Here is a 13035-nt window from a genome sequence, read left to right as displayed (position 1 = left end):
TTATTTTTCTTCTATAGAATTTTTCTATTTCCATGATCTCTTATTTTCTACCTCTGTTGCCAGTTTACTGCTAATATTAGGAATTTTTCCTATACTTAGTAATCTTTTAATTATATGTTCCAGAAAATTTACCTCTTTCTTGTTTTTTTTTTTTTTAACATAGATAGTCAAACATTATAAGGTTTTGTAAGTATAGTTTTATAGGGGAAATTGACTACTGTGCTTTTAATTCTAAAACAGAATTTTGGAGTATGTGTTACAATAATTCATTTGTTGCAATTTAACTGTTCAGGTAACAAAATCCTCTTTTCCTTAGGTGTAATTGTGATAGCCTGTGTATGAAGGAAGACTTTCACTTAATTTTTGTAATTCATTTGTTTATCTCCAGTCCTTGTGCACTATTTTTAGCTGTTTTCTGTATCAGTGCATGCTTTTAGCTTAATTTGAAGGCAGGAGAGATTCTGGGTTGTTTTCCCTTGTATTTTGTGTGTGTTAACACTTCCTATGGCTAACTTGGCTCAAATGACCACCAGGTTTTATTATGTCAGGAGCTATCACAGTGCAGATATATAAAAGCATCAGTCTTTGCCATTTCCTATCACAAGAAGTGAAGATGTAGACAACTTGGTTCTTAATTTCATGTTTCATCCAAACTGAAAATCTTTGAAAAATAAAATTCTATAATTCTCAATCAAATTAGTATTAAACAGTATGGACGTATTTGGTGCCAATGATACATGTATATTAAGTACCAGTTTTTGATAGGCAGTTTGTTAAAATTCTGGTGTAGCTAGCTAGAGTCAGGCTACCAATTCTTGGTAGCCTGAGTCAGCCAAGTAGAGAAAGGAGGCCAAGACCATGTTGATGAAACTTGAAAAAAATGGTACATCTATAACAGATGACCCCGAAAGGGCAACTCTTGCTCTTAAATAGCACAATGTCCAGCAACACTCTGGTTAGGCACTATCATTATCCCTATTTTACCTATGATTTAACTGAAGCACAGTGAGGCTGAGCAACTTTCCCAGAGGTTTACAGCACACACAGCTAGTTAGTTGGTATGAACCCAGCCAGAAATGCCATCAAAGTTTGTTCTTAATGTGTATCTATGTGTAGTATTATCATATATTTTCCCTATTCTTCTGTCTAGTTACTAAGTTTTTCCAGCTCTCCCCTTTTAATCTACTATTTCTTTATCTCCACTGCTACTGTTTTAGTTCACTGTTACTACCTTCTTCATTTCTGAGCTGGACTATTACAGTCTCTTAATTTGTGGTCCTGTGTCCCAGGTCGCTCAGTGGTAAAGAAACTGCCTGCCAAGCAGGAGATGTGGGTTTGATCGCTGGGTCAGGAAGATCTCCTGGAGAAGGAAATGGCAACCCACTCCAGTATTCTTGCCTGGAAAATCCCATGGACAGAGGAGCTTGGCAGGCTACAGTCCCCAGGGTCTCAAAGAGTCGGATACAAACTTAGGGACTGAGCACACATGTATGCTCCATGTTTAATAACAGTCTTAGCCTGGAATATATTTTATACATTGCCATCATTGCTATCTTTTTTCTAAAATGTAAGAAGTATCATTTTATTTCCTTTTTTTAATAAAGTAAGAGGTTTTAACTTTGTAACAGACTGACTTGTAACTTCTTTGTCCGATATACAAAGCTTTCCCAGCCTCATCCCACATGACTCCCTCTATGTTACCCTTCTTTGCTACCTGGTCACTGAAAATACCATATTCTTCCTTACCCCTGTGTGTCTCCTTTGTGAAACCATCCCTGATACCAGGGTAAATTGGTGTGCTTCCTTTGATGTGCTCCTACTGCATAAGGTATACATGGTCTTCAAAATAGCACTTAGCACTCTGTAATGCCTTTATTGGTTACTTGTTTATTTTGTCAAAGAGACTATGGGTCCCTTGAGGTATTGGTTTTTACCTTTCAAACACAGTTCTTGGGACTTAGGATGTACTTATGGCTGATTACTGAAAGAATGAAGGTCAACTAGTCTTTTTATTTTTGCATTTGAGTAGATCTTTACAGCCATCTGTGGGGTTGGTATTCAGATCACCAGAATCCCACTTCTGGTATAAGAGAGAAAAAATAAACAGATTAAGTCATGTGGCTGAAGTCACATCTGTTGTTGTTGTTCTGTGCTCAGTCATGTCCGACTCTTTGAGACCCCATGGACTGCAGCCCGCCAGGCTTCCCTGTCTTTTACTATCTCCCACAGTTTGCTCAAACTTAACGTCCATTGAGTCAGTGATGCCATCCAACCATCTCATCCTCTGCAGCTCCCTTCTCCTCCTGCCCTCAATCTTTCCCAGCATCAGGGTCTTTTCAAGTGAGTTGACTGTTCACATCAGGTGGTCAAAATATTGGAGCTTCAGCTTCTACATCAGTCCTTCCAACGACTATTCAGGGTTGATTTCCTTTAGAATTGACTGCTTTGATCTCCATGCTGTCCAAGGGCCTCACAAGAGTCTTCTTCAGGACCACAATTCGAAAAAGTCAATTCTTCAGTGCTCAGCCTTCTTTCTGGTCCAGCTCTCATATCCACACAAGACTACTGGAAAAACCATAGCTTTGACTATATGGACCTTTGTCAGCAAAGTGATGTCTCTGCTTTTTAATACGCTGCCTAGTTTCATCATAGCTTTTCTTCCAAAGAGTAAGCTTCTTTTAATTTCATGGCTGCAGTCAATGTCCATGACTTTCTTTGAAGCCCAAGAAAATAAAATCTGTCGCTATTTCCATTTTTTCCCTGTTTGCTATGAAGTGATGGGACCAGATGCTGTGATCTTAGTTTTCTGAATGTTGAGTTTTAAGCCGGCTTTTTCACTCTCCTCCTTCACCTTTATCAAAAGACTCTTTAGTTCCTTTTCACTTTCTGTCATTAGGGTGGTATCATCTGCATATCTGAGGTTATTGATACTTCTCCTGACAGTCTTGAGTCCAGATTTTGATTCATCCAGTGCAGCATTTCGAATGGTGTACTCTGCATATGTTAAATAAGCAGGGTGACAATATATATAGCCTTGACATAGTCCTTTCCCAATTTTTCAACCAGTCTGTTGTTCCGTGTCCCGTTCTAAATGTCCTGTTCTTGACCTGCATAAGGTTTCTCAGGAGGCAGGTAAAGTGGTCTGGTATTCCCACCTCTTTAAGAATTTTCTGCTGTTTGTTGTGATCCACACAGTCAAAGGCTTTAGCGTAGTCAGTGAAGCAGAAGTAGATGTTTTTCTGGGATTCTTTTGCTTTTTCTATGATCCAGCAGATGTTGGCAATTTGATCTCTGGTTACTCTGCCTTTTCCTAAATCCAGCTTGTGCATCTGAAAGTTCTCGGTTCACATATTGTGAAGCATAGCTTGAAAGATTTTGGATGTTACCTTTCTCGGTCACATAAATTGTAGTTAAACTTCTTGACGTAAATCTTAGTGTTATTTTGTCCAAAATCTAATGTCTTCATTTGATAATATTATTTTCTGTATTTTTTGGTGCTTCTGGAAGCTCATAAGGTAGATTTTAATATGGCTCGAGGGAGAAATATTCACAAGCCTTAAAGCCACTTCTTGTGGCTGATTTTTTATAGCTTAATAGAAGAGGAGGGATAACAATAGCACATGAAATGGAAAAGAATGGTTGATTGACCCAGCTGGAGTGATTCTTACATTTACTTGAAATTATTTCTTGTTCTAGCCAAAATCTCATACCATAAACCATGGCACTGCATACTGTGGCAGAGATACTGTGAAAGCTTTACTAGTTCTTTTGGATGAAGAAGCAGCCAGTGCTCCTACCAAAAACAAAGCAGAGCTTTTGTATGACAATGAAAACACAATTCATCCTAATGGAACTTCTGTTCTTACACTTTTTCGGTAAGTAATGTGGAAGTTATATGTATGTGAATGTTAGGTCTATAAAGGAAATTTTTGAAAAAGCCCCTCATTGGTTATAAAAGAATTATATGTTATGGTAGGAAACTTGGGAACTACAGAAAATGTGTGAAGAGAAAAAACAAAAGTTAGTTAAAGGGAGATTTAACATTTGAATGTGAGGAAGTCATATATAAAATGCTATTTTGTGAGATTATGACCAGTAATTTTTGTTTCTTCGTTCTTGTTTTTTGTTTTGGAAATATTTGTTTGCTAAGATATTTGTGTCAAAAATGTTGCTGAATGCTTCACTTGTATCAACCTCCACAAGAGTCTCTTTTAGTAGTATCCCCACTTTATAAGTAAAGAATTAGACTTGAGAAAGATAGTAAGCAATTTGTCCAAGTTAGCAAGTGGCAGAGGTGTCCTTCTCCAGAACCTGAGGTCTCTGCTCCAAGGATTGTGCTATTTTGCCTGAGAATAGGAGAGTTGCTATACTCCAGACTTGCACTGGAATTGACAGTTACTTGTTCTTCCTCACATGAGGAAGAAAATACTAAATTACCTTTGGTATTCTGTACAAGACATTATGGTACTCTCCAGTTTTAACAATTTAGTCAAAACACTAAGTTGGTGATATTTTAATTAATGAATATTCATTTATAGAAACATTTAAAATTTTAGAACAACCATTTAAAATTGTATTTAGTACATTATAAAAGATTTTTACAAAATTGACCTGTTTGATCTTTTCTATTTTCTGCTTGAACTACCTTTTAGAAATCTGACTTTCATCCAAAATTGTTCAGAGCCATCCATGATTGCTTTATGCTCTTTCTCCTGTGCTTCACTGTCTTTTCTCTTGAAAGACTAACTTCATGATTCTCTATCATTCAATGTTGTCTTCTAATTCCTTTACAATAAAAGTTTATTTTATCAGTGATTTACTTATACCATGGGTTGGAGTCCAGAGAACAGTATAAAGAAGATGAACCTTATTTTTTTTTCTCCTCCTGTTAATTTATTTCTGTTTAACAAAGTTTGCTTTTAGGTAGAAATATTAATGGTTTAAGTTTTCTCTTAGATTGAATTATATAATTTTCTAAGAAAAAGTTATTTTGTGTTTATAGGATTTTCTAAACAAAATTAATCCCCATATCCATTTTAAAGAGATACTTTTCTTTACTCAATCATGTATCCAAACACATGTTTATAGTTACCTTAGCATTTTCAGTTGTCATTGTGCAGACAAGTACCAGTCCATGGCGGGGGTGTGTGTGTGTGTTAGTCGCTCAGGTGTGTCCGACTCTCTACGCATGGACTGTAGCCCACCAGGCTCCTCTGTTCATGGAATTCTTCAGGCCAGAATACTGAAGTGGGTTGCCATTTCCTTCTCTAGAGGATCTTCCCGACCCAGGGAACAAACCCAGGTCTCCTGCATTGCAGGCAGATTCTTTGCCATCTGAGCCACTAGGAAATAATGGTCTGCATTGAAATGTTAAAATTAAGGACAGAGTATATGAATGTAAGTCAATGTAGTGTTATAAACTAGTCTTTCTTATAATAGACTATCCTTTATTCTTATATAATGGTCTTTTGACTCCAAGGGGTTATGACTCTGGCTCTATTAAGCTAAAAATGGATTTATTGAGGAATCCAGGTTTGACTGGCTCCAAAGTGCCAGTGTCTACTTCTCTATTGTGTCTTCCCTGACCCTCCTATTTCTAAACTATGTTCTTCTCTTTTGAATTTCCCTGCTATGGCATCTGTCCTTTTTTACTTTGAATTTTAGTTATGTGTATATCTTATTTCGCTTAGGTCAAGATTCCTGAATTCAGAGTCAGTGAATGAGTGAACTTTCTGTTCTTCACAACATCTTATACAATGCCTTACATATAATAGAAGCTCAAGTGTTTAGTTACTGAACTAATTAATTAAGCAAATTATTAGAATTAAGCAAATTTAGAACTCTCAGAATAGGAATATGAACACTTTTTATATAGTACTATAAACCACTAGGTTCAGAATAAACTTTTATTCTCTAACTGTAGGGTTGAGGAGAGGTGAAAACAAATTTAAAAGCTACTTTGGTTTGTAAATGTTTACTTTTTTTGGATGTAGATCTCCCACACAAGTGGATAATTCACCAATGAAACCCTTAAGAGAACGCATCTATAAGTCAATGGAAGAGAAAAAAATCAAGGTACAATTTAATGTACTATCATGAAAATGATAAAAATTTGTTTTGCTTTTAGAAGAAATAAATATATAAAGCTGAGCTGGATATTATAAATATACATTATACATGGAACTATAGGGATTAAATGGAAAATAAATTATGACAGTTGATATACAGAAACTTTCCTTTTAATACAATCTTGGCTAATCTGTATCTGACATATTCAATACCCTGGACCTAAAAGAAGGAAAGGAATAAGCACCTGCTGTGGTAAGTGGTCAATAAATATCTGTTCAGTGAATGAAGGGGAAAATAAAGAGAACATGGTTTTCTCATTTACATTTCTCGTATCTTAAACTGAGTCTTGAGAGTCTGTGTAGTTTCAATTTTGTTCCTGTCTGAAGACATAATGGCAGAATGTAATTGATTGTAGATTGAGACAAGGAGAACATTTCACATTGTTCATTCACTAAAGCTATTCTTTATATTTTCATTTAGCATCCCTGTTCACATATGAAACATTGTGCCTATATGTAGTTAATAACATGTTTTTAGGCATTTAAATTTTTCTTAATCTTTGTCTCAAAAAGAAGCTTATTTTTAACTCATTTATTCATTTAATATATATATATTTATTGAATATCTGCTATATGTCAGACACTGTTCTATGGTTGGGAATTTGTTCATTTAACAAAATTTTCATGTAAAATTTACAGTTATCCTTAAATTATCAAATAATTATTCATCTCTTAATAAAACTTGAGAACTCTAATTTGTTCTTTGTATTCACATTTGGCAAGTTAGTCCCAGTTAGTAAAACTTATAGTTATCTGTTTCATCTACATACTGCAAATCCATTTAGTTTATTTAGATTAATAAGCCTGATCTTTCTATTGATTATTAGTAGCTATTAGTAAATAACATCTATGGAATACATCATTGACTTTTGCATAATTTTTCTTTGGAAAAACTTTCCAATTCTTTGTTAACCCAAGTACTTATAGCCAAGGCATAAGATTTTTGAAAAACAATCTATCCTTTGGGCTTGATTAGAAACAGAAATGTAACAAATTCTTTAATTTTTTCCTTCTATGGATAATGACAAACTTTAATATTTTCATTTAAAGATCATTGGGATATTTTGTTAAACTAAGTAAATCAAAATGAGATGATCTATCTGAAGAAAGAGAAGGTCTTTTTAGAAATTGATGAGTCAACTAATTGCTATAAAATTTATTAACCAATTTGTAAAGTTTGGAAAGTAGAAAACAGCTTATCTGATCCAGTCTTATTTATAAATGAGGAAATCAAAATCCTTGAGAAAGCACCTTATCCAAGGTATCATAACTACCAGGACGTATCTTATGCCATTGTGTGAAGCTATGGATAAGTACTAATGAGACTGTAATTACATTGCTTTTGTTACTTAATAGTGAAGTGGGCTTAGTCTACATAGCTCTGAAACTAAATGGCAATAGAGAAAGGAAGGAATTGGTGTTTATGGTTATATTTTATAGTACAGTACTCTTTATGAAAGCAAAGTGTGAAAATAATTGGTTTAGCCAGGTATATAGCTGAACCATGGCCAGGTTGAATACTTGCTGGAATAACAAAAAAATGCTGCTAATATTTACTACTGAGTAACTATGGAAAAGTAGTTTAACAACTTTTATTACTTTATTATCCTGTTACTTTTTCTCTTTTGGTATTTAGTTCTTTTCTTTTAGTCATGGAAAGAAGATATGATCTGTACTTGAAATACTGTCTTGGAAAGACAACAGTAGATAATATTAGAGAACTTAGAATTTTGATGTAGATCATACTTGATTGTGAAATATCCATGTCATTAGTATTTGGGGCAAATTAACTTTTCTTGGATTTTCATTTCCTTGTTTATAAATAGAAGTAGGCACTCCTGATCACAAAATCCTATGAAACCACTTTGGAAAGTGTTCATTAACTCATTTTAAGTGCTCAAGTTTTATTTCCTACTGTACCTTATTTGGAAAATTGTCTATGATGGTCAAATAAATTCCCCTGTGAAGGAAATTAGAAGGTTCTTCCTGAACCTTCATGGTTTTGGTAGGAACCTTTAGAAAATGCTTTATCCCCATTCTTACTGCCAGTTTCCAAGTGGTTTATACAAGTACCTTCGTACTTTTTTATTACAATATTTTTTAGAGAGATATTTACCTTCTTAGATTCTTGTAAATTAATTAGTTTTGTTCCTTCCAGCTTGATTTAGCAGTATTTTGCTTATCAGATGCAACTCAAAAGTTGTTTATACATCTCTTTTTCTTATTCTGAGTCTAGTATTTTCCTTCATATTATATGTATGTCAGAATAATTATAAGCGTTAACTAAATAGCTTAAGTCAGCAGATCAGAAAAACACTGGATCCTTAAAGCTTGGCATAGTTGGGACAGTAAAAACTAGCATAGATAGTGTGAAAAAATAGGCTGGATCTAACTCTAGTACCTTTATAAGCAGCCAGGCAATAGAATGCTCATGGCATTAGAAAATTAGACATCTGTGTTTAACCTTTAGGATACTTGCAAACTGAGTATATCCAAATTAAAATGGTGGATTGAGTTCAAGTCATAGAATTTCCCTCCCCAATACTTAAAATGAGTACAGAATAGCAAAACTAGTAAAAATATTCACCAAAAGCAAACAACAGAAAGTAATGTAATTGGATACTGTAAACTTCAAAAATGATGGCTAAGCAAGGAAACTGATTTCAGAGCGAAAAGGCACAACATGATTCAGCAGCTCAGTCTAGCTCCAGTGTCCATACAGTGTGCTAGTGAGTTGACAACGTCCTGAGAATTATTACTGAAATATTTCCAAAACTGAGAAGCCAGCTAAGTATGTGGTGTTTTTTATTTTTTTTCCTTTTTAGAGAAATAATAGAAGTGGTAACTGCATAGTAATGTGGAAAATGAACTCTGGAGTTCACACATTGACTCTTTGGAGGCTCTAGTGCTGCATACTGAATTGTGGCAATTATCCAAATGATCACCTTCCATTTGAATGAAATACAGACTCTAAGTAGAGGGACTTTTTCTAGTACATATGATACATAATAAATTCTTAGAAGAAAGTGCAGAACCAACCCAGATATTTTTTCAGATGATCTGTCTCCTCTATTGAGCATTACTTCTACCTCTGTCATTCTTCAGGCTACAGAAAAATGGGGGATAACAGAAAATATGCAGTCTTCAAGATGTTATTGAAGAGAAAGTAAAATGCTCTCAAGGAGGGAACAGAATCACGAAATCACTCAGACTTGGAGGATTCTGTTTCTAACTAGGATGTAGTAGATCATTGCAAAATACCGTTTCTGTTACAGTAACAAAATAAAAGGCAGACAAGTTGGGGAAAATATGTTTAAAAGACATAGGAAAGCTGTGTAAGCAAAGCAGTTTAAATAAACGAAAAATCTGGAGAGGGTAAAGTTCTGAGGTGAACAGTCTGTTATCAGAGTTTTCTTCTCTGGGATGAGTTTTTCAATTTTGGGTATGAGCCAGGGTTTGCTCTTGGCCCATATAAAGGAATTTCATTGAAGCAAAGAGGAACTAATACATGTATTGGTGTCTTGAGGGGCTGGCAACAATTTGGAAACACTGGGGCGCTGGATGCACACTTATTTTTACCTAGGATACCTATGCTGAATTTTAGAGAGAGTAGGAAGTTAAGGAGTCTCAGTCCAGTAGACTAAAATCACCTGCAGTCTTGCAGTTGCTCAGAAGACAAGGCTTCACTTGAGGAGTGGGACCTGCCTCAAACACATGGTTGTTGCCTTCTCAAGATATTTGCCACATTTAGAAATGAAGTGGGTTGGGAGACCAAAGAACACAATGTAAAAACCTTTGAAAGACAGAGTCCTTCAACACTTAAAAGTAATTAAAGGAATATATGGGCAAATTGGATGTAAAATTGGGAAATTCTAACAGCAAATTTTTTTTTTTTGTTTTGGACCATGCCATGCAACTTGTGGGATCTCAGTTCCCTGACGAGGGTTTGAACTCAGGCCATAGCAGTTAAAATGCCAAATCCTAATTCCTAGACCACCTGGATCTCCTGAGAACCAAACATTTTAAATCAAAACCAAATAGAATTTCCAGAACTGTAAAAACATTATCTAAAATTAATAATTAGGTAAATTTAATAGTAAACCAGACATAGCGTTAGGTAGTACAGGTGGACATGAAGATAGGTCATTAGAATAATATACGAACTAAAGCAAGGAGAGAATAAGGAATGCAAAAACAAAAGAGAAGATAAGAACACAGAGTGTGCCTAACATATGCCTAATTGGATCCCCAGAATGAGAGGAGAAAATAGGATTGAAATAGTATTTGAAGATATAATGATTGTAGTGTTTACTGAAGCTTAACTGGCCCTTTCACATCAGGTAGTAGTTAAAGATGGGAGGAACAGATGCATCCTTTAACAATGTAAAGCTACATCTTGGTTCCAATATTATGGACCCAGAAAACTAAAAAATGTCCCTGAGTCTTTTGAAAATCCATCTGCCCTTCATGTATGTACCATGGGAAATAGATTGTAAAGCTTTGTTACATAGTAGTGTTCAACAGAACTCTCTGTGGGAATGTTGTGTAGTTTTTGCTGTCCAGTATTGTAGGTGTTAGCCACATGTCTCGTGAACACTTGAAATGTGCTACTGCTACTGAAGAACTCCATTTTTAATATTGTATAATTAAGAAGAGGTGGCAAGAATACACAGAATAGCTATACAAAAAAAGATCTTCACGACCAAGATAATCACGATGGTGTGATCGCTCACCTAAAGCCAGGCATCCTGGAATGTGAAGTCAAGTGGGCCTTAGAAAGCATCACTACAAACAAAGCTAGTGGAAGTGATGGAATTCCGGTTGAGCTATTTCAAATCCTAAGAGATGGTGATGTGAAAGTGCTGCACTCAATATGCCAGCAAATTTGGAAAATTCAGCAGTGGCCACGGGACTGGAAAGGCAATGCCAAACAATGCTCAAACTACTGCACAATTACACTCATCTCACACGCTAATAAAGTAATTCTCAAAATTCTCCAAGCCAGGCTTCAGCAATATGTGAACCGTGGACTTCCAGATGGTCAAGCTGGTTTTAGAAAAGACAGAGGAACCAGAGATCAAATTGCCAACATTCTCTAGATCATCAAAAAAGCAACAGAGTTCCAGAAAAACATCTATTTCTGCTTTATTGACTATGCCAAAGCCTTTGACTGTGTGGATCTCAATAAACTGTGGAAAATTCTGAAAGAGATGGGAATACCAGACTACCTGACCTGCCTCTTGAGAAACCTATATGGAGGTCAAGAAGCAACAGTTAGAACTGGACATGGAACAACAGACTGGTTCCAAACAGGAAAAGGAGTACGTCAAGGCTGTATATTGTCACCCTGCTTATTTAACTTACATGCAGAATACATCCTGAGAAACGCTGGGCTGGAAGAAGCACAAGCTGGAATCAAGATTGCCGGGAGAAATATCAATAACCTCAGATATGCAGATGACACCACCCTTATGGCAGAAAGTGAAGAGGAACTAAAAAGCCTCTTGATGAAAGTGAAAGAGGAGAGTGAAAAAGTTGGCTTAAAGCTCAACATTCAGAAAATGAAGATCATGGCATCTGGTCCCATCACTTCATGGGAAATAGATGGGGAAACAGTGGAAACAATGTCAGACTTTATTTTTTGGGGCTCCAAAATCACTGCAGATGGTGACTGCAGCCATGAAATTAAAAGACACTTACTCCTTGGAAGGAAAGTTATGACCAACCTAGATAGCATATTCAAAGCAGAGACATTACTTTGCCAAAGAAGGTCCGTCTAGTTGAGGCTATGGTTTTTTCAGTGGTCATGTATGGATATGAGAGTTGGACTGTGAAGAAGGCTGAGCACTGAAGAATTGATGCTTTTGAACTGTGTTATTGGAGAAGACTCTTGAAGAGTCCCTTGGACTGCAAGGAGATCCAACCAGTCCATTCTGAAGGAGATCAGCCCTGGGATTTCTTTGGAAGAAATGATGCTAAAGCTGAAACTCCAGTACTTTGGCCACCTCATGCGAAGAGTTGACTCATTGGAAAAGACTCTGATGCTGGGAGGGATTGGGGGCAGGAGGAGAAGGGGACGACAGAGGATGAGATGGCTGGATGGCATCATCGACTAGATGGACATGAGTTTGAGTGAACTCCGGGAGCTGGTGATGGTAGGGAGGCCTGGCATGCTGCAATTCATGGGGTCACAAAGAATCGGGCACGACTGAGCGACTGAACTGAATTTTAATTAATTAGCTCCAGCATATTAAATAGTTGCAGTTCTAGTAGATTAAAGATACACGCAAATGCAATAACTAGAAACCCTTTATAAGACTAAGAAATGGTGTCTGACCACGAGAGACTAGAATAAATAGAATTTAAATAAGAAGAGAGGATGGAAGAGAGCATTTCAGGCTGAGCAAACAACCCGATGAAATTATTAGATTTATTTACTAGTATAAAGAAGCTGTATATTCGGTAGTGTACAAAAAGAGTGAATAAATAATGTGGGGAAGATTAAGGAAGGTGTGGCTTTTGTGGTTTTAAGGAACAGTTATTTTTTGTAGGGCTTATTGTAAGGATATGTACATGAGAACCTAAGAAAGGCGGAATATTGAAGAACTTGAAAGGAATGGTGGATACAATGGGGCTTAAGGACTTTAGCTGCATGGTTCTCTCCACTTGAATGTGATATAACTCTTCTGTGCATGTATATCTCTCTCTTGTTTCTGTACCAAATGGTTTTACTATACTGAACAGAGTAGAGTTTACTCTGTACCTGTTTTTCTATTTCAGAGCTTTTGTCCTTAGGGTAATTTAGCTGTTCTTTACCAGTCTACTTCTCTCATTTCTGTACCCTGTGGTTTCTTTACTCTCTGAACATCTTTTTTTCTACCTCTAAGCTTTTGCTTCCTCTTGGTTT

At 36.1% G+C, this 13035-nt stretch overlaps 1 protein-coding gene across 2 annotated transcripts in view; it reads left to right on the top strand.

Moving 5' to 3' along the window:
- Positions 1 to 13035, top strand: part of PARPBP (PARP1 binding protein) — a 68317-nt gene that overhangs the window by 44459 nt on the left and 10823 nt on the right. For both annotated transcript variants that reach the window (XM_027541969.1, XM_027541970.1), the window contains 2 exons: positions 3697 to 3875; positions 5994 to 6075. In XM_027541969.1, the coding sequence (XP_027397770.1) occupies positions 3697 to 3875; positions 5994 to 6075 (261 nt within the window). The remainder of the gene's footprint in view (positions 1 to 3696; positions 3876 to 5993; positions 6076 to 13035) is intronic.

Source organism: Bos indicus x Bos taurus, chromosome 5, assembly GCF_003369695.1.
Source record: "Bos indicus x Bos taurus breed Angus x Brahman F1 hybrid chromosome 5, Bos_hybrid_MaternalHap_v2.0, whole genome shotgun sequence".
In the NCBI taxonomy this organism is placed as follows: Eukaryota; Metazoa; Chordata; class Mammalia; order Artiodactyla; family Bovidae; genus Bos; species Bos indicus x Bos taurus.
Note: the sequence above shows the minus strand (reverse complement) of the source record. Positions and strands in the feature narration are given on the sequence as shown.